General features: G+C 34.9%; 1 protein-coding gene across 1 annotated transcript; it reads right to left on the bottom strand.

Annotated features, from left to right (window-relative positions):
* Positions 1 to 1253: 1253 nt before the first annotated feature.
* Positions 1254 to 21806, bottom strand: LOC149542800 (transmembrane 9 superfamily member 1). The gene is made up of 13 exons (XM_089797691.1): positions 21556 to 21806; positions 12403 to 12595; positions 12011 to 12115; positions 11841 to 11858; positions 11609 to 11703; positions 11332 to 11484; positions 10935 to 11069; positions 10434 to 10600; positions 2877 to 2971; positions 2608 to 2738; positions 2275 to 2517; positions 1742 to 2015; positions 1254 to 1635 (listed from the first exon to the last, which is right to left on the bottom strand). Exons 1-13 carry the CDS (start codon positions 21796 to 21798, stop codon positions 1568 to 1570), a joined length of 1920 nt encoding a protein of 639 aa, XP_089653817.1. The 5' UTR covers positions 21799 to 21806; the 3' UTR covers positions 1254 to 1567.
* Between the last annotated feature and the right edge of the window lie 589 nt (positions 21807 to 22395).

Raw genomic sequence — 22395 nt, 5'->3', positions numbered from 1 at the left:
TTGATCAAAATTGTACTGTTAGCAATTTCTAAGAAACCATGTCTAGAAATTTGCCCAGAGCCCAAAAAGCCCCTTTGGTCCCCCTAAGATACCAATTTTTTAGCTTTGTGCAGAGATTGAAGACATTTAGCATACATGCATCATGCCTAATAAATGCTGATGTCACAGGAATAGTATTTTGATGGTACCTGATGCGTACAAAAGGTACCCATAAAAATGTGTTATAAATTCTCACTTTCCTGGATATTCAAATAAATTGGGATTTTTTCCCTATATAACCCAAGATGTGAAATGAAATGTGTCCCACTTTGCACCAGAGCGATGGAGGAAATGCAGGTTCAAATTTGAAAATGGAATTTAGAAGTTCTATAGTTATTTGCAAAAATTGTGGATATGATCCTGGATGAGAAATGGAATACTCGTGATGACTAAAACTGGTTCCTAAAAGTGACCATAGGCAAAAGAGGTAAGGTCCAAGTCATGTGCCAAATATTAGCAGAAATAAGTAAATTAACAAATATAACCCAACCAAAGTGAGCCCAAAATGAAGCGGGAGTTCACAAGGTATCTTATTTTCAACATTACAATCATCTGACAGTAATACTTCTATTGGCCAACCAGATCAATTGCCATAATGATTATTCCGCATTGAAGCCTTGCAAAGGAATGGTTTTGGAATTAATTTAAATCATCACAAATGAAGTGAGGTACAAAACAATGTGGAGAGCTTCTATTTCCCACAAGGTTAGATGGCTTGAGATCCAGGGATTGCGTTATTAAGGGTTTGATGGGATTGGAGACTTTATAAAATTGAATACTACATTAAGTTACTTTAAAAAATGTTTACAAACCTCATTGATAGAGCTGCTGAACACTAGGAGGAAAAAGAATCATCGACAACTGGACATCCACTTGCATGGTAATATACTTACCCAAAAAAATATTCGATTGTATTTAAATTAACAGGTCTATGGAAAAGTAAATTGAAAAGCCAAAAGAAAGATCACTACGAAAGAATCATAACACAGAGAAAGTATTAATATCACAAAGTGCAGAACATGAGAGCATGTCATGTCTCATATTTCATGCAAACACCCTAATTACCACAACTTGAGTCGTTAATTCAAGAAGAAATCCCAGCACTTATGTCCCTATAAAGTATTAGCTAAGTTGAAGTTTTCAGAACAATATGAATTCAATACTCTCTAAAGATGGTGAAAAGGCCTACACTGCCACTCTTAACAAGGCCCGCATCATAAAAGCCATCCTTTCATTAATATCTGTTGACAAAAATAATCGTCCTGCTAATCAATAATACATATAAAATGTGTTGCCCTAATTTTCTCCTCGAGGATGCCAGATATACTAGAAAAGTGATTCTCAATTTTTGCCTGCTTAGAGTTCAATAATACAAAAAAGCATTACCCAGGAATTCTTTCTGTTACAAAAACAAATAATGAACCTCTTTCCTGGAAATAAGCACGTCCTAAGCACGGGACCACTTTGAAAGCTTCAGGCATTAAATATCCTTTGCTCTGTTCTGATCTAAATATTCTTCTTTTCTGTCTCAATCACATTTTATATTTCGATAAATCCGTCTAACAAACAATGTTGATCCCAAATAGCCAACAGCTCCTGCAAGTTGTAAATATGCACATAATATATAATAGCATTCGGCAAAAAGTATGCTAGAATAGAAACTATGAAATTTTCAAGAAACTGAAATTTTAAAATAACTCACCACAAAGGATGCCCAAACCAAGGCAGAACATTAATGTGTATCCAAAGTAGAAACTGGTCTGGAAAAACCCAGACATCTTTGTCTTCATATAATAGTAGTATATTGAATAGAGATACACATAGGCAGCCGTTGAAGCAGCTGAGAAGAAGGATGTCCATTGCCAGTGATAGTTTTCAGCATTAAGCAAGAAGTATGTTCCCACAATTGTGACACAAATTGTCACAATAATGAGAATCAAAAATACCAGCAACATGAAGCCATAAACATAATAAACCTTCAAAACAAGTTCACAAACATGATCTTAGAATACTGGCACTCAACAAATTCACTGAATATTTGGAAAAGCTTCAGAAAATGTTAACTAAGTGTGTTTTCAAGCTAAAAAATAAAACGCCTATAAAGTTAATAACTGCCACTTGTCCGTCATGATCAGATTCTTGCTTAAGTACACCTAGTGTCTACAATGAGTCCAATAAACCATATTAGACAGTTTTTCGCATGCAGAAAAAAAAATAACACCAGCAACCCCTTACCTTGTAATTCCAAAATGACGTGAAAACAAAGTACATTTCGATAAAAATACTTCCAAATGGAAGCAGACCACCCATCAATGATACAACTGCAGGTGTCAGATACCACTTTTTTTCTGGAATTGGACGAGGAATTGTCTTCACACGGCAAGGATTGTTTGGAGCCCCACTCCAATTTCTTCCAACAACTGTCCCAAGAAGTGCTAAAGGAAAAGAAATAAATGCCCACATTATAAAAACAACCACCTGCATTAAAGGAAAAAGCATTTACGTTTGTTAATAATGAAATTGTTAACAAAGACAAATAATGGAAGTAAACTCTTTAGATGCCCATACCATGGTCCCAAAAGGAATGGCAGCAAGAGAGCCGTAGAATATAGCAACTGTGTTCAAAATAAAGCCAATACTAAAGCACATAAATGGGAAAAGAGATGCCGTAAGAACCATTGACTTTATCCAGTGCTTGCCTGAGACGACACCATTGAAGTACACCTTGTGTAAGAAACGAAGAGCTAAAAATATCCATTTCCAACAAAATAATAAAGATGCATTGGGAACCAAGAGGGTACATTCAATTGTTAGTATTTTTTTCCTCAGTTACTTACCATCATTACGTGAATACAAGCCTCCACTCACATAGCCAGAAATGAATGAAGTCAGAGCATAGCACACAATAAAAGTTGTGACAATTGCTCCACGCCTGAATCAGTAAGCTACATGTTAGTTCAAACTTGTAAAGCTGACATAAGACACTAATTTTAATTCGCAATACCATAGGAATGTGTAAGCAGTATTTTGTACTGCCCGTGTATAAAACACATTAATACATTACCTAGGTTACAAAAAAGAAGTCCAAATATAACCTGTTTACTTTTATACTAATATATTTGAATGGAAAGCATAAAATTAGATGTTTCCCTCTGGTTTAGCATTGATTAATTGAACATGTGATAAAGATGATGCAATGTTAACAATATATATATTTCCATGTATATATCATGTATTTACTGAAGCATGAAAACATTTGCATACTGATTCTCAATTTCTCTTGTTAGATGGATTCTCAACATCGCATACAAGACAAAGCACGTCCAAAACAATTGAAATCTAATTGTTTATTGACACTCTGAACATATTTTTATGGTACTACAATTAATAACTTGTGAAATTGGACCCTGCAAATTGATTTTTAGATTACCCATAAAACATATATATATAAACTAATAAGACATTTAAAAACACTAAATCAAAATGGCATGTAAAACTATTAAACCTTATTAGACTAATTGACTCAATATGTGATCAATGTTGTGGATAACCTCTTTCAATGCCTGATAATTGTCCTTAGAAGAACTAAGACCATCATGTTGCTCCACATTGCAAACCTCAACACCCTTGGGAATAGATTTCAAAGGAAAGACATTCTGTCAAGCTCTGCCTTTACCCTGCCATCAATTTTCTTAGCAAAGGCTTTGAGAAAGAAAAACTGCAGAGGGAGATAGCATCATTGAAAAGTCGTAAAAAATATTTGGAAGGACCTGTGAGCTATATAGGTATCTTGACATATGCTGCAATAAACCTTTGCACGCAAAAAAGTTTCAACATCCCAGCAGCCATGCCAACATAGCATAATCCAAAAGTCATTGTGAGTAATCAAATAAATAAGAAATTTCTATAGTATCTTTCACCCATGCAACGTCTCTCTATATTTTCTTCTGCCCATTCACGTTTCCTTCCATTAAGTTATCTGAACCCATGCACTGTCTCCACGTCTCTGTATTTTCTTCTACCCATTCACGTTTCCTTCCATTCAGTTCTTTGACTCCACACAACAGAATGCTGGTCATCATCAAATATATTTCATACTCGTCCCATGTCCCTAGCCTTGTCATTTGACTCCTTTCAAGCTCTGATAACAGAAAAAATCCAGCTTATGGAGCTGAGAAGGAAAATAAAACTGCTGCCAAAGGACACTGCGTGTCAACTATTATTATCTTAACCAGATCGCCAATTGACTCAGATGTCTCTCAATCTAGAGGTGTTGTGTGTGGATTCTGAGCATTAGTGGGGATAGTACGGTAATGGTAGCTATGCTTCCTCATCTGATTTGAATAATCTTTCAATAAAGCTCCAAAACGCAACAGATAACTGGTAATCAAAGAATCAAAATTGACAAAACCAGATGTGAAATCCATTCACAGGGCTTGGTTAAAGCTATTAATGGCCAAAGAAACTAAGGATTGGAATAGCACGGCAACTGCTAGGATTGCACTGATTCAGGCCTACTACTTGATGGAAAAGGTCTTCAATCCCATTAACTGCGCCTGCTCTGATATCATATTAGGGATTTTGGGAGAAAAATGAGGAGTCAATTTTACAGACAGCAATTATATATTCTCTATTACAATTCAATCAAATTAAGTACATAGTATAGGATTCACAAATCCTAATTTAGAGAATCAAATCCTCTGCTTATATAAGCTGCTTTTAACAACTCAACAGACATAAAACAAACCTATAACAAACAAATATACCAACAGTTTGTAGACCTTGGGGAAGACCATATAAGGTTACACAAAGTATAGGACAGTTCCCTTACTGACTCCAACAATACAAGGGAGGGACAACAAATTAATGTCTCACTTGGTCGTGTCCTATAAAGCTACATTTGTCCTGTCAACTCTACATGTTAATATGTTATGCATTCCACCTAATGAACCAGATCCAATACAGGTAATGAATCGGAGCCAATACAGGTCCTTCCCTTCAGATGGCTATTTAGGTGTGAAGTAATGTATTCACTATAAGAGATGCCCCGAAACTGCTTCATCTTGAAAACCAGTTCAAATTTTGGAAAGTGGGTCAACTTGTGTAGTGAAACTCAAACAACAAAGACCTGACAAACTGAGAAGCTATAAAGAAAACTGAAATTTTAGAAATTGAAAATCCCACTTTCATCATTGCCCGTCTGTAAAATCTATAATAATTGATGTGGACAAACCAATTCTCAACCATAAAATATGAAATTTCTGCAGGTAAAATCAATTGTTTTATGGACAAGTGACAACACTTTCCTTCAGCTCTCTCATCCTGATGATGGATCACAAAGTGTGATCCGAAACATTGATCCAAAAATTGTAACACAATCTGCCCAGAAAATACAGTAAAGAACTCTAATGGATTGTGGAAAACTACTATCTACAACACTTTCCTTTCCAGAATTTCCTCCTAGAAGGCAAACATACATATTTTGATTTTCTATTTTTCACGTACTTGTTTGGAGCCTTATTAACCATGAGAAGCAGCTACCTCATGTAGAGTCTATCATATCTTGTGGAATCTTTACAAAGTCAAGGCTCCCAAAGCTGCCCAAAATCAGTAAAACTTCGACACAGCTCAAGTTTGCATGAGTCCTGAGAAATTTGGATTTTCACAGGTGTACAAATGGTAAATGTTTAAATTCTCGTACAACTATTAATTGATTTTAAATTCCAACATATTAACTCTCTCCTGATTTGAAGGATCTAATAGATCTAAAATCAAAGATAATGGTAGCATCATGCTTGTAACGGATTACTATAAGGTATTTGAGAAAACTCAGCCAAATGTATAGATTCATATTTTCTAGTTTAGTTTTAAAGAAGCTTGCTACTAAGTAGAAGATATATTCCACAGCAAGTTAAATTGTGATATTGCTATCAGGATTCAACTTTGTAGCTTTTGAGTTCAAACTCATTGACCTGTGTTTTATGAGTAGGTCAATTAGTGGTTCACAAGAACCCATCTCTCATGAAATTGAATGGAACACTTCATTGCATCTAGGTGTTTCTCATAGAGGTGAGAAACTCTATGGCTAAGTTAAGTGCCTTTAAGCTGGAGTAGCATTGGATGGGTGACCTCCCAATGAGTCCTACTTAGCACTCATTGCATCTACGTGTCGCTCATAGAGGTGAAGCACAAGGACTCATTGGGAGGTCACCCATCTCAAGTGTACTTAACCACAAAGTTTCCTCCAAGGTAAAATCTTTGAAGCCCACATTGCTTACTGGTAGCAATATCACAAGTTTATTTACTGTTCACAGTAATGTGTAAGAGGCCTTCAATCTCCTTATTTCAGGGAATAAATAGATTTAAGATCAAAGATAATAAATTTGTGAAATTCATTTGATTGCTCCTAAAATACATGCTATAATGGGTTTATATAAGGTATCTGAGAAAAATCAGCTAAATCCATCGGTTAATATTTAATACTTTATTTTTTAAGAGGTTTATTACTGTTGAGGGTCATGTTTATATTTCTAATCGCTCATCCCCTGTCACCATTTATAGCAATATAATCCCTCTTCAAATTGTAGTCCTCCCTCCCCAAAATTCCAGCTTCGCCAATGAAAATATGAAACAACATCAGTGTTATCAATTTTCCACAATCCATTAGAATTTTTGAAAACAGCTTCTGGTTTAGATTGTGTATGAATTTTTATCATCAACATGTCAGATCACACTCTGTGATCCATCATCAGGATGCCAGAAAGAGATGCATGAAATCATATGATGGATCACAGAGTGTGATCCGAAACGTTGGTGATAAAAAATCATACACAATCTAAACCAGAAGCTGTTTTCAAAAATGAAACAACATATTTTGTTGCAAGACAGTTCTGCGAAGGGTGACTTTTCCATTCTGTCATGTTTATATCCTGATTATGTTCCTAAACTCAAGTTTTAAAGTACCAATTCCTCCAATACATGATGTTCCACATGAGCATAAACTCAAACTTTTTATGGTTACACTTGTCTTCTACCAACCTCAATTTATTCTACAGTTTATTGACTAGCATTTGCACCCGCAATGGGTGCAATAATTATGATGATAGAAAGACATAAAGTTGGCACTCCATTGAACCATAAAGAAACAATAAATAAAATGCATATATCAACAAGTACATGGAGGAGACGACTTCTTTGGATTTTTAGTCTTTGATTTGTTAAGTAGAAAGTTTCTGCAAGTGGGCTTCATCTTTTTTCCTTAAAATTGTATATGCATTGTTTTACATTTTTTAGCATCTCTCAAAGGAAAACATTGGTTAGATGTATTTTCTTCTTCTTCTTCTTCTTCTTCTTCTTCTCCTCCTCCTCCTCCTCCCTCTCATCCTTCATATTCCTTCTTGATCTTTGGATTCTTCTTCGACGGCTTCTGCTTTTTCTTCTCCTACTTTTTCTTCTATTTGTTCGCCTTCTCCTCATTTTCTTCTTGATTTTATCCTTTTTTGTCTTCACCACTTCTCCTCCTCCCCATTTTACTCTTCTTCTTTTTCTTTTCATTTTTTTGTCCTTCTTCCCATTCTGCTCCTCCTTGTCCTTCTTTTATGTCTTTTCCTTCTCCTGCTTCTCTTCCTCCTCTTTATCCCATCCTCTCCTCCTTAGCCTTCCCCTTGATCTATTTAAAACTTAGAATTACATTTTTTTCATATGCCCAATCTATTCTATATTTCCCTTTTATAGATACTTTTGCACGCTCATCTTCATTTGGTCTATTTGCCAATTATATCCACCTAAAAGTGTTGTGCCTTTTGATATACACATTCGACAAGTGCCTTTGACATTAATCATAACCTTGTTCAGACAAGCTATATTTCCCTTTTTCAACACTTTTGCACATTCATCTTCATTTTGTCTTCTCTCTGCCAATTGTTTCAACATAAAAGTGCTATACTTGTTAACATATCCACATTCTATATGTGAAAGCTATAAGGAACGAATATTTTTAATAGTATCCTTGTTAGCCCATTCTTCTTTAAGTGTTTTCCAACTTCCCAATTTTCCACCAGATGGTTCAAGCTAGTTAACTTGACAGTTTATGTTTTTACTTTCCACTTTATAGCCACCTCTATATACATATAATTTTGTTGAATAATTACACTTCAAATAAAAATGCTTGATGTAGAACTTCTAGAGACACTACTCCAAGAACACAAAACAAATTGCCAAATTGATTTCCTTGTTTGTTTCTCAAATAGACAAAGTTGAAAGTGATGTACATTGATGAATTTTATGTTTCGTTACCCATCCCACTATTTGATTGGTGAAGGGTGATTCAAGATGGATAAAAGGAATCTTAGCACAAAATAGTGTGCCCTATAGAAGGAAGCATCTATCTAGCTAACTAAAGTCTAAAACTTAAGTCATATTGAAGAGACACTAAACTTTTTTCAAAATAAGCTCCCCTTTTAATTTTCCTTGGTTACATAACCATTGGATCTGTTAAATTTTCAAATCATACTGAAATGCAACCATTTTCCAAAAGTTGTCTAAAAAATGATCAAGAGTCAAAAAAATAATATAACAACTTTCAAGATTTTCATCTCTTCAAATAATTCATTTATCAATCTTCAAATTATTTTTATATTAGTATGATATCTTCATAAATAGCATGATAAAATATCAGTTTATTTCACATCCTCCAAATAAAATAGATGGATGGTAAAATATTATTATCTTTTATAAATAAAAAGAAATATAGATATGAGACAGATCATTCAAAGATTATATCAGTAATTTGGTCAAGTATAAAGAGACTTCAGTAGCTACTTTACAATAAGATTTGTTCAAAAGAAAGTAAGATTGGAAGTGTCATATATTCTATAAATACATTTTGAAGATATAGATCTGAGCTTTGTTTGCATATTGTGGGAGAAAATTGTTTAACCCAAATTTTAAAAATAATAACAGCAACATCAGATGCCTATTCAACATCGGCAACATAGATTGTATCTTTCAGAAAAGTCTGTGCGAAAGCAGGATTGACCACCCTTGGTGTATAAAACAGCCCCATTCATTTTCTTCCGCCAAATTTTAAAATTCAATTCTCTACAAAATAACACTTCATATTTTTCCACCACCAACCATTGCTTTGGTGACTTAACACTGCTATATTTTTGGTCATGTTTGATCCACCAGATTCCCAATAATCGTATGTACGAGGCATGCAATGTTGTCTGAGCTTATTGTTTACTTTATGGTTTCCACTTGAAGATTTAATGGGTTTGTGTATTACAGATATGAGTATCTTTTGTTTGAACTATAAACAATGGCTCATTTTTTCGTTTCTTTTTGGTTTAATTTTTACTGTTTGCCTTTTTTGGGTATATATCTTTCTAATTTCTATGTACCCTGAGTGCTGGATGAAAGACTCTGTTGAATTCAGAACTAAATTTTTGAAGCTCAGGTTGAGGAGTTGATCAACATTGATAATAAATGAGGAGCTAAGAATTATGGAAAAATATGAACAATATTATTACTAATTGGAGCACTTTCACCGGAGTCAAACTCATGACTTTATCAGACTCAACCAATATACCTATTTCCCCTCCTCTAAAAAGTTCAAGAAAGAGGCAATTCAAATATATCTTTCACCCAAAATCAAGCCCACCGTCTGCATTAAAAATATTTAAAGATTACAAAAGTGAAACCCAGATTCCTAACACTTAAATTTGGGAACAATTCTACAACTTTCTCCCCACAATCAGCCGTCGCAGCTTTCAGAAAATGACCCCGAAGACGCCAAAGGCAGTGATGAGGCAGTAATTTCTATGCCTACAGTTGTCTACAGTTGTGTCCACAAAACATTCAATCGTTCCTTCTTCAACTGCAAACTTTACTGTTGCCCTCAAAATTTTGCTGGCATGAGACATCACTTTTTCCGGTGGAAGCCTCAACAATAATAGCCTATCAGCTACCAAGTAGGAAAGTGGCATCAATTCCTTTTATTCTCATTTGTCTTGCAATTTTGTCTGGTGTATGTCTGTTGTAAACTTGATCAGAAAATAATTAATCAAATTTATGCAGACTGTGAGTTGAGGAATGAAGGATTTTACCAAAGAATTGCAGTCTTTAAAAAACATTATATTGAAAAACAACTAAAAAACAAACTTAATTTTATACAGTAAAAGTGAGCACACAATTTAAATACCATGCCTGTAAAGAGAAATTATCTATGAGCAAATTGCCAAATTAACAATCAAACATATATTATGCTGCAACAAGATCACAAGGAAAAAGTAGGGGTATTTTGTGCCTAACTTCTTACACTAGGAAATAGCAAATAAGACAGTATCATTTTGTGAAAAACTTTCGACATTCTCAAAAACAATAAATTCACATACCCAATGTATAGCATGCCGATGATTGCCAGTAGGATGACAAGAAGCACAAGTGTAGCAAGTTGTGCTCCTGTGCCAACTAACGCTGACAGCATGACCAAGCTTCTAGGTGTTCTAAAAACATCTCCATGAACAAGCTTCCAACCTGACTCTTCACTGACATCCCTCTCCTATACAAAAGAAAACAACTGAGATCAAAATTAAAACATAATTTTTTGTTGCAAGGAAACGAGCCCACAATCTTAAAACAAATAATAGCATTATTTAATCTCTCACACAGCATTAAGAAGGCACCAAAAGATGCATAATGACTAATTTCTAGCTAAATCCTAAAGTATGATACTAATACCAATAAATAAAATTAAAGCATGTTCTCATTTTTAGTTATCACTGCTGTCTGCATGGTAAGTTTTTATAGATCAAAAGCACAAAACCTGCAGGAAAATGCAGAAACATAGAAAAGAAAACAATTAAAGCATATTACAGGTACATATAATCACTTACCAAACTTTCCAAATCATCGTCCTCTCGAGCATATTTTGCATAGTCATTTCTCAGAGTTCGCATCAAGATCATTGATACTAAACCAGTCAGAAAAATAACCATCATGAACGAATTGAAGATGGAGAACCAGTGGATCTGTTTATAGGAAGACAGCATAGTAAGCAAACTTGACTTTCCTATTTCAGAGACAAAACAAACTTTGTGGCATAAAGGAAGTCAATGATCATCTCTTCCCGAAAGGCCCACCCTGATTTATTTTCATAAAGACTTATTCTCAAGCATAGTATATGGAATCATAAAAGTATTCCATCAACATTAGAAGGCTTAGAGAGGTAACTATATATGCCTTAGTTGTTAACTTCATTCAATTGATACAATTTGAACTCCTCGATTTTACCTGGTGTTCAAAGAAAGGGTAGTCTAAATATACATCAAAACGCCTAGCAAATGTTACATTTGTCTCAACCCACTTTACTGAATAAGTAAGCTCCAATGTCTTTCCAGCAGTAAGTGGAGTGGGATTTTCCTGAGTGAGGTTGACATGAATTATCTGCAATTCAAATTCGGTGAGAATTTTATGAACAGAAAAGGATATCCAAATGCAATAACTAACAATCGTGCTAGATGATTGAAATAAACTTTAAAAGAGTGCAAATAATACACATTCAACTGACCTGATCATTGTTGAATTTCACAATAATATTCTTGTGAGTGTATAACAAATACTTCTGGTCATCGCTCTTCTGTGCATGCTGTTCACCAACAAAACCTGTGAAAAAAGAGTCACTCTCATATGTCCTAATAGACAAGTGAAACTATGAAACAAAACAATGGTAACAAAAATTTTAAGGTTGATAACAAATAGAATAGTTGGCATATAGATAACAAATAGAATAGTTGACATACCCCATAAAGGCAAATCGTCTGAAGCAGCAGACCAATGCACCATCCATGATAAACAATTAAGCACAGGTCAATCAATATCACTTTATATATTAGTTAATGGAAACCATATCACCCTGTCAAAATTCATGTTTAGCATAAGCAAGCATTGTACAAAAGGAGAAAGGACGCACCCATAAAGAATTCAAACCAGTAGGTATTCTCAATAGCATCCTTAAACTGCTTCACTTTTGCAGCATCAAGTTCAAGTTCACAGATAGTGCCTTTCTCAACAGATTCTGCCACAAAACAACCTCTGTTAGGAAAACTCTAAATGCACATTGAGTGCCAGCGCATGTAGTTTTTTGACCTAACATTATCTAACCTGTATCAGAAAAAAGATGATTAATTAAGCAAATAAAACTAAAGTCCTTTTTCACAATTGGGTCCACCAAATCTTCTAGGACAATAGGAGCATAGACCAAAATAAACTAGCAGTTTTTGTATGTTTATTAACTCTAATAATAGATGCTGCTGTGGCACTTCACCCCTGAATCTAAAGAATGTGAAAAAAAATGTCCCTTACTTCGGAATTTTATTTCAATTTGGCTGGCAATGAGCTCGTTTCCTCCCAGAACTTCACCAAGACCACCCCATTTGTGCACAGCATTTTTCCCTGGATGACAAAAAGGAAGACTATAGTAGTTGTATGTTTCTTGAGGATTATTATAGGGGCCAACTTTGTTCACCCATAAGGTAACAGGATCACCTGCTCCATACTGCTCACAGGAAAGGCACAAATTATTTCAGTTTGTTGCAAAATTGTAAAATTCAGATCAAAGAACTTTGAAAAAATACTCCAATGAAAAGCATGCAAATGTTTATAAATTTATTAATTTTACACAGGGATCAGAAAATCGATTAAAAGATTACCAGATATTAAATTGTTCAAGTGTATGATCATTGGATAAAAGCAATTCATCTATATTATGTTTATAAACTTATCTGTGTGCCAGTTTTAGTTCTGCAACTTCACCCATTGGCAGATGGCGGAGAGAAACCGTATTGGTTATGCAATATATTATATGGACCGTACTAGAAAGTAACAGTAACAAAACCAAGCCATCAACTGTAGGTCAACTAAAAAGATAAAAAAGAGTGAAGGTAAAAACGAGTCACAGAAAATGTGTCAAAAAATCAAAGCACAAAAGCAAGACAGTGTTCAATTTTCTAACTGTGCTCCATCACAAAATATAAGAAAATACTTGTACTACAGGAGTCAGCACACCGCCGAGGCTGAGATTTTTTCACCAAGTTTGTTCTACCGTCACTATCACATGTACATGGCATGACAGAAAAGAGTGCTGCTACATCTAGGTTTCCAGCAACTGTGGAAGAATAGATACCAATAATGCCAACCATTCCATTAAGACGAAGGAAGTCTATTTTGTGTGGTACATTCCTTCAGGGTGTGTTTCTAGGAGCTTACAAGTTCCAACCAAAAAATAATATAAAGACTTATATCAATAGATCTTCAGTCCAGTAAAGTTGAGAGTGTTTCATCGCAACCACCAAGGTTTGTCTTTCACTATAATTCGCCCAATCCAAATGGTACTAAAATTAAATCTATGCCTGCAAGTCCCAGATGGCTTTTGCAAAATACTCACTAGACCACCCAGCATTTTAGACAGTAAATTGCTTGTACAGGTACATCTAGGTAGTTTGGTGAACAGAGGGCACATGCAAATATACTGAACAATTGTTCAGAACAAATAAATGCCAGAGCATTCAAAGCATGGTATTTAAAGAAAAAAGGAAGCACACAAACTAGGGATTCTGTATGTGAAGTTGTTAATAACAGTTCAAGAGTAAAATGAAAATCAGCGGAGATCCAGTTATGGCAAGAGCCCTCTGAAATCATAGTTCCCAGACTTGGACTCGACGCAGACTGGCAAGGCTGACTCAACTCAGGACTTGGCCAAAAATCTGCGGGACTCAGCAAAAACTCAGCAGGACTCGGCAAAAACACTGTTTTGGGGGGTTTTACCTAGCTGAGTTTCGAGAGAACCACAGGTCACGGGGGCTCAGCCAGAGTGACTGGAGACAGAACTTGCCAAGACTCAGAGAGTCATGAAGAATCTGGGAACTGTCTGAAGTATAGAATTAATTATATTATTAGTCTATTACAATCCAAATGCTTCAAAAATGAAAAGGACAAGCACATGGTAGATGTAGTCCAGGAAGTGATTGGTGCAGAAATTACAATATAAGTTGTTCAAGTTCTAATAGGCAAACTATGAAAACTTGGCCTGAGATGTAGATTTGGAGGAACAATCAAACAAAAAATACTTTGAATAAGGAAATTTTGAAATCAACATTCAAAACAGTGCATCTTTCAACCCAAATAAGAATATATTTTTTATACTGAACTATGGCCATGTGTAAAGTCTGAACTGTTTATGAAGCAGTAGTTCTGTCGGAAATCACTTAAGATTATCTGACACCAGAGTCAGTGTAGCTTAATTTGCACAGTCTGCCATTAGAAATATGAAGCTGATTTGTAATGCCGCCTCTTCAAAATTAGACGTAGACTGGACTTTCAAAATCAATTTGGTAATTTCACTTCAGGGGTACAAATGGGGATTGATCAATTTCAGCTTAAGATTAAATATTCAAAAGTATTTGAATATTTTTACAACAAAGTGCAAGGGGAAATTAGTAATTGAGAATAGCAGAAGACAAAGGATTTTAATTCCAAAATGAAATTATAATGAAGTTTATTAACCAAGAAGAATTTGAAGAGTGATGACCAAGCAAAGAGGAAGGAGTCTATTTTTTATTCCTTGAGGATCCTGGAACATTGGTACAATTAACCTGAAAACAAAAACCCTCCAGATCTAGAATTGGAAGGCAAACCCACAGAACAGTGGAGTAATCCCACACAAAGATCATCATTGTGTAGATCTGACTAATTTTTAATTTGTAATTAAAGAATTATCCTTTTTTAAAACAAATATAGTTTGTATTACTCCTATGACTGCTCATATTAACCAGTTCATGCAGTTGTTATTTGCTTATTAAGAATAGTCATATCATTGTTTTATTATTGGCCAAATGTTTGAATAAGATTGCCACAGAATGTTTTTCTATTGCTTCATGCTCGGCTGAGGGTGCCATAAAACTGATTAGCGAGTTGCATCTGAATGGCAGCAAATTGCTAAACATAGTTGGCAGATGCATACTTGGTAAAAACTAAAGCAATGCAAAATTTGCAATTCTGTAAAAACCTCAGCAACACAAAAAAATGCTTAAATGTGTTTCTAAATTTTTTGCAAAATTCAAAGGCTAAATATATCTAACAAGTACAAAAATGTTTTCTATTAAATTTTATTAATTTGAATACAAACTGAGTACAAAATGACATCATCATTCAAAATCTAGATACAGTATTTAGATGAAAACTATTACAAATTTGAAATTTATAATGATTTGCTCTGAAAATTCTCATCATGATTTCTGCATGTTACAACATTTGACATCTTCATCTTCCATAGTCTAGTGAGAACTGGGGAGAGGTTCCAATCTTTGCACGCCATTATAGCCCCATGCTCGACATTGAAGATGTATTTGTGATTCCATTTTGGCCAAACCAATGAACTCTGATTTGTTGTCTACCTTTCTTGTGCAAGGTTGAAGGTCATATTGTATTTTATAATAATAGCGACACATTTGAGTTTTGGATCCTCGTAGTATGATACTTCATCATTGATCAATGATATTTTTATATTGCTAAAGATAATTGTCTAAATTGTTGGTTCCGGTCTCCACTCCCAAACACCTCATTGTAATCAAATTTCTCATTTGAAAAGAGATCCCAAAAACTAGTGGGGTCTAGGAGTGGAGATCCCAATTCACAAGAGTTATAGGGGAAAATTCTGATCTTTTTTATTATTTTTGCCTTTTTTTCATCTTTTGCATTTTTTATGTGTCTGGACTCTAATGTGTTGTTTTGTCAATCTCACTGAGTTTCTAGCAAGTACTCGCCAAAAACTCGGTGAGTTCTTGCCAAAAAATACTCAGCAAGATTCCCTAGCTACTATAAATACTAAAAACACATTTGCATATAACTCAACCAGTTCTTGGCAATTCGGCAAGTACTCAGTCTACCAAGAATGTCGGTCACTATAATGCATAGAACTCACAATACTTAAATACCAATGGGTTGATCCGGATCGCTGTCTCTAATGCATTGCCATTATTTGTTATGTAATTATTTGTACCAGAATTACAGCCAAATCATGAGTTCTGTGAGTACAAACACCCATTAACATTCGAATTTTGTGGAGTAAATTTAATTTGATCAGATATTACAATATATTCCTTTCAGGATGCTACATGATTGCTGTGGAAAGTCTGGGCTGTTTATAAAGAAGTGGTCCTGTTAGATATCTCTTGAGATTATCTGCCAGTAATGTGTAGTTTAGATTGCACATTCTGCTGCCAGAAATTTAAAGCAGAGTCAATCATAAATGAATCATAACTCAATGATTTAAGTATATATTAATCAAACACCATGATAAAAAGAAATTTTTCAGATTTTGCAAATATTTGGGTGCATGTGGACCTATCAAAGCCACTTGTTTTTACAGCTTAAAAAGGATAGTTCCTAAATCTGAAGGAAAAACTGTTTAAAACAGCAAGAAGACAAACAAGTTTTCAGGCAACCATTAAACATAAATAACTCCCTAGCTGTTTCTCCACAACATAGAACCAAGAAGCCAAACTCTGAAGTAGTCAAGTTGGTTGGATAATCTCCAACTGAAACTGGCACCCATCTTAGAATTGGAAAAGATCAGGCAGGTCTAAGAAAAATAAATGGTACTAGGCGAAAGGGAAATGGCCTCTGTTGCACCTTCTTGAAAGATAATGATGAATGTGATATCTTAAAATGTGTAAAGCAACAATAATTCCGCAACAAAAAGTATTTGAAACGACATGATCCCAATAAATTTCAGATGAGCCAGATGGAGCATCTGTTATAAGGAAGTAAATCCTTTCATACAAAACTCTCATCCAACCAATGTTTAAGTGGGATGTGAGAACAAGCAGAAATGCAAGATTCTAGGAAGCCCCTCGGAGACTTATCCAGGTGCTTATTGAAATTTCTCATCAGAGAACTTGAGACTGTACAGACAAGCAAACACCAAGTATAAGGGCTACGCCACTGATACTAAAGAATGTGGTTTGATCAGCCAAACTCTTCATGATGACCTTCAAAAGAGAACAAGCTCAAATCAGTTCTTGTGCAAACTGAGTGCCCCGATGATATTGACATCAATTCACCAGTTTGGGCTGGAGTAAAGACCCGCTGGGTGCTCTGAAAAATATGGATACAGATCCCTCATCCAAGAAGACTTTGGATTACAGAAGCACCCAGTTTGTCAGTTTGATTGAGGCATCGAGCTCTTCCAAAAACCTCGGTTCTTAATTGGCTGGCCATATTAAACATCAATTTAACTGAATGAAATCTAGAAAAAAGAGGTTTCCTGGTCCATCTCAGCCAGCCTCACACAAACAAGAAAACATAGAGTGAGAGTTGAAAGTATTCCTTCTCTATGTAATTTTGGCTCAGGCTAGTGGAAATCTCTGTCTTGCAATCGGTGTCCAACAAATGTCTATGCATGGGTAGCAAAATTGACCTGAAACAGTGATAGGCAAACAAAGAAATTTCAAAAGATGGTTGTTCTGCTGATATTGTGGAACGAAAGAAATAGAGAAATGTCTCAGGACAATGCCTCATTCCATGAAAAATTGTATAGAAGCATAAAGATAAGCAAAGATACAAGCTAAAAAAATATGTTCAATGTGAAGAAATGACCCTGCAAAAAGCAAAGAATTTTTGGTTAATCAAGAAATATGAAATTCTGCCACTTGTATTCTTGAAAGTTCCTGGAATCAATAAAATTTGATTATGGAACCCATGAACAGAATAGGGCGGAAGATGGCATTCATCTATTCAAAGGACATTGGTATTAACATCAATAACCAGGCAATGAAAATGGGGCTTATCATATCAAAAAACAATGTGATAATTGAATTCATATGGAAAAATGGGAAGCTGGTTGCAAATGACTTGAATACTAACAATCCAAATCTCAGTCACAGAGATTTCAAAAGATGGTTGTTCCATTGTGGAAAGAATGAAATAGACAGATATCTCAGGACAAGGCCTCATCCCATTTAAATTTGTATAGAAGCATAAAGATAAACAAAAATACAAGCAACAAACCATCAGTTCAAAGTGAAGAAATGGCCCGAGTGCAAAAAGCAAAGATTTTTTGGTTAATCAAGAAATATTAGACTCCACCTGTAATCTTGAAAGCTCCTAGCATCAACGGAATTTGATTATGGAACCCAAGAACACAATGGGGTGGAAAGACCAGCAGGAATATAAATGAAGAGATGGCATTTGTCTATTCATAGGACATTGGTATTGTCATCAATAACCAGGCAATGAACATGAGGCTTATCATATCAAGAAACAATGTGATAACTGATGCAAAAAGGGGAAGCTGGTCGCAAACGCCTTGAATACTAACAATTCAAAGATGAAGCCAAGAAAATAGTCACAGCATAACAAGTCTCCTCAATAAAGCATACATAATGACAAAGAGATAATAATCTCTGATGAAGCCACAAACAAGAATGTAAATACTATCATATGCTCAGAAAATGTGTTGTGCAAACTTTAAATCCCTTGTCAAGAGCAGAGCAATGACATAAACACTAGCTTACACCATTGGGCAGGATGGGGCGTCACAGAAAACACAGGCCACATAAGTTGAACCTCAGCCCACTGTTACACATATAAGGATAAGGGTGGAAAATACATGGAGAAGCATGTTAGGATCCCTCCATATAACAACAGATATTAGAGAAATAATAATTTTAAAAATTGTAGAAATACAAAATAGATCACACAACACAAGATATGTTTGTGGGCCAGGATGCCCGTGTAGTATAGGATAATTAAAATGTGTTTGAGCCTTGAGGTGATTTAACTATGCAGTTTTTAGTTTTTAGACAAGACATAACCTTAGGTTAGATTTCTATAGTCTATGAACCAAGAACTGATTCCTCTGTATTGAGGAAATAAGATCAGATGTGATACCTTAATTTTTCTTTCTTGATATAGATGTGCTCTTTGATATGGTGACTAATATAACTCCTTTTGCTGTCTTGAACAGGGTTGTCAACCTGAAAGCATGAATTTCATAAAATATTAACGGAGCTCTGCGACTTTGTAATGGCACTGCAGTGTATTGATGTGTTTTCCAAGTGCAGGCCCAATATGAGTAGAAGTATGATTCAAGGAGGCATGTCTCATATAGAGACATGTTCCAACGTGGACCAAGTCCACGTAGCAGCATGCCTCTATACAAGACATGCTCTATCACCAAATAAGCATAACTAACAAATTATTCATGTCAAATTACAACTACAATAATCGCTGTAACTCGATAACACAAGGATAGTTATCGCTGTTACTTTGGCAACATAATAATTGTGGTCGATGTTACTCAGTGATATCATCATGAATGTGATCACTATATACTCAGCTTGTTGAGAGATTATTTCATAGTCATCGATCGATATTATTATCAGGCATCAAAAATAATTCTTAGCGCAGAATTATTTAAATATTCAATCGAATCGATTATCAATATTGTATCTCTGATTAATAAGGATTAGATATTCAGGGAATTATATATAATAAATATTTATTAATCTCAAGTGTGTGTGTGTGTGTGTGTGTGTGATAGATATACATATAAATATCTACTTATTATTAGTCAAAGATATTGCTAGAACATAATGATTTTCATTATTGATAAAAACAGTTTTGTTCCTTGATCAAATCGAACTGACCGAAGCTACAACATTAATACTCTGAACTCCTTATAATCGGGTATATACTTAGAATTAACACAGGCATGCCACATAAATAACAGTGATATGCAGAATAGACTATACAATACACAAGAGATGTAGTGCACCAAGATGTCCTAATATACAATTTAGTTACGCATATAATGAACCCTTGTGCCAGGCACCTGGGACACACTAAACAATAATTCTCATGATCCAAACCATAAATAATGATGCATCCAATGAGTCGCTAATGCAAATGTATGAGATACGAGTCTTCCAGTGGTTTGCATGCAGTGGAAGACAAGCTAATCCAGCCAATACACCATTTGTCAGAGCAAGTCATTCAAAACTTGCTTAATTCCCCTCCATTGCAGAGATTACTTATCCTTCTCAAGCCAATAACACCTAATAGGGTTCATAGTCCCAGATTTATTAACAAAACAACATTAATAGTGTAAACTGCCAGAACTTCATTTTCATGCAAAACCTCATTAGCCTCACAAGCTCTAAGATCATTTGGGCGTGAGTAAAAAGTTAAACACAGTAAAGTTTCTGTCTGAAATTGTGATACAATATCACTATCACTACTCAATAAGACAGCATATCTGACTCAAACCAAACTCATAGATTCTGCATTTGGAATCCTAGAGCACCCAAAATAAGTCCGGAAAGTCTGACTTGGCCTAAATTGCAGAAATGGTAAGATTTGTAATACTATAAGACTTATCCATCTTTGAAGTAGAAAAAAATATAAAATGACAACCAAATCATTTTTTTTCTCTCAGAATGTGACGACGTAAAACAGACAGACAATTACAGCTGGACAAAATTTCTTTGCCATGATGAATGATAAATTTGCAAACGAATCTAAACAAAGCCAAACGATTTCATAGTGATTTCAGCTTGGCCATATTCTTTATTGTTTTGGTAAAAATATGTTGTGAAGTTGTGATTTCAATTTGGGCACATTATTTATTGTTTTGGTAAAAATATGTGTAATTCGGCATTTTCCACTTCGTCATAATCTTTTTTGACCAGTTGTGATTCAAAGGCCAATTAATCTAAACCAAGTTCAACTTGGCATATCAATCTTGTTCCTGTAGGGACACGTCCAGTTCTAGATGCAGATTAAACTGTGCAGGAATTTTAGCTTTTACTGTTGATAGGACTGAGGCCATTCCTTTTCCTTTGAAAGAAATAATAAATTCCTTGGCTACCGGGGTTATTACTCGACACCCAATCTTTGAACCTAGAGTTTTAGTAGGTGACGGCAAGCAGTTTGGTCTTCACAAGCTCAAAAAAATCACAGGCACAACACAATGCAGATCTAGCTGTCAGAAAAATCAATCACTCGATTTACAGTATGACTTAGCGCAGTTGGAACTCGCGGCAGAATTTATTCGGTCTCCAAAGTAATGAATCAAGAGACCAGGGATAATCAATCGATCCGTCACTTGGCTATAAAGCTAAAACTAAATCCTAATAGGCTTCTTTCAGAGATCTTGCCTAGTTCGTAATGGAAAGCAAAGCACAATGCCCCCATAGCCATTAGCATCACAGAGGCTAGGCAGGGCTGATCTAGCAATCCAATAAGTAAAATACAAAAAGGAATTTAGATCCAGCATGATTACTAGTTTAATTCAGAGGCTTCAAAGCAGGCATTGATTCGGGGTTCACTTCTTGTAAACTCGTTGCCAATTAAAATATAAAACACAAGAAATCTAGGGTTTTATAAGGTAAACTATTGAAAGCTTTTCCACTACAGTGAAAATTGCACTTAGGAAACCAAGAGAGTCCAGTTGCTTGCCTTGTGGTCGTATTCTGAAGCAAAGGCTGTCGTGAGCAGATAGAGAGCCGAGCATAAAAACCAGAGCTCCTTACCCATTTTGATAACTGTAGGTTTGGATCCAACGGAACCTAATTTAGCTTCGCCTGGATCTCGTTTGTCCAGGATGGAAATTACTTGCCTGCTCAAAACAGATAAAATTATTTCATTTAATGGAAGCAAAGGGAAGGAGGAAATCGAAAACGGGGAATGCTTTGTATGCATTCCTCGCTCGGCTTTCCATTTCGAACTTATATATTTAATGTCTGCCGATTGTATTTTTTTATTTTATTTTTTGGTTGTTTCTCACTTGAAGTTCGTTGGTTCTCGAGGTAGCCAAAAAGGATTGGACTTCAAAACATTTTTTAAAAATAATAATAATAATACTAATACTAATACAATTTAACTTGATAATAGTGGATTTCCCATGTTAATAATTTACACTTTTATAGACATTTAAAGTATGGAATGATTACACTTGCATCACAAAGAGGTGCGAGGGGTAGGTGGATGAAAGATCTAAAATTAAAGGAAATTTTTCAAATTGATAGTATAGAATTAATTTTTAATATAGAATAGAGGTATATATGCATGACTAACCTCTTTTAAGGTTCAAATATTGTACAAATTTAATACTTGCTTTTCTATTACCTATAAATGTGATTAATCTTGATTTCACTAAAAATTTATAAGTTCAATACTCTTCCTACTATAGAGTTAATTTTCTAATTAAGAGTTTGTTTAGTCCTTAGTCCTCTAGAATATTAGTGAACCCAATAAAAACTAAATTCTTTTAAAATAATTAACACTCAATGTATAAAA

This window comes from Cupressus sempervirens, chromosome 8 (genome assembly GCF_028749045.1).
Source record: "Cupressus sempervirens isolate cs-2001-9-10 chromosome 8, ASM2874904v1, whole genome shotgun sequence".
NCBI classification, from domain to species: Eukaryota; Viridiplantae; Streptophyta; class Pinopsida; order Cupressales; family Cupressaceae; genus Cupressus; species Cupressus sempervirens.
Note: the sequence above shows the minus strand (reverse complement) of the source record. Positions and strands in the feature narration are given on the sequence as shown.

Bases quoted from the DNA above. Each gene is read 5' to 3' on its own strand.
- LOC149542800 (XM_089797691.1), bottom strand. From the start codon at position 21,798: ATGCATACAAAGCATTCCCCGTTTTCGATTTCCTCCTTCCCTTTGCTT. The intron at 12,596-21,555 runs GCAAGCAACTGG...TCCTGTGAGCAG, and splicing joins CTTCAGAATACGACCACAAG to TATGGAGCAGGTGATCCTGT. The intron at 1,636-1,741 runs GTGAGTTATTTT...TACAACTTGCAG, and splicing joins TGGTTTGGGCATCCTTTGTG to GAGCTGTTGGCTATTTGGGA.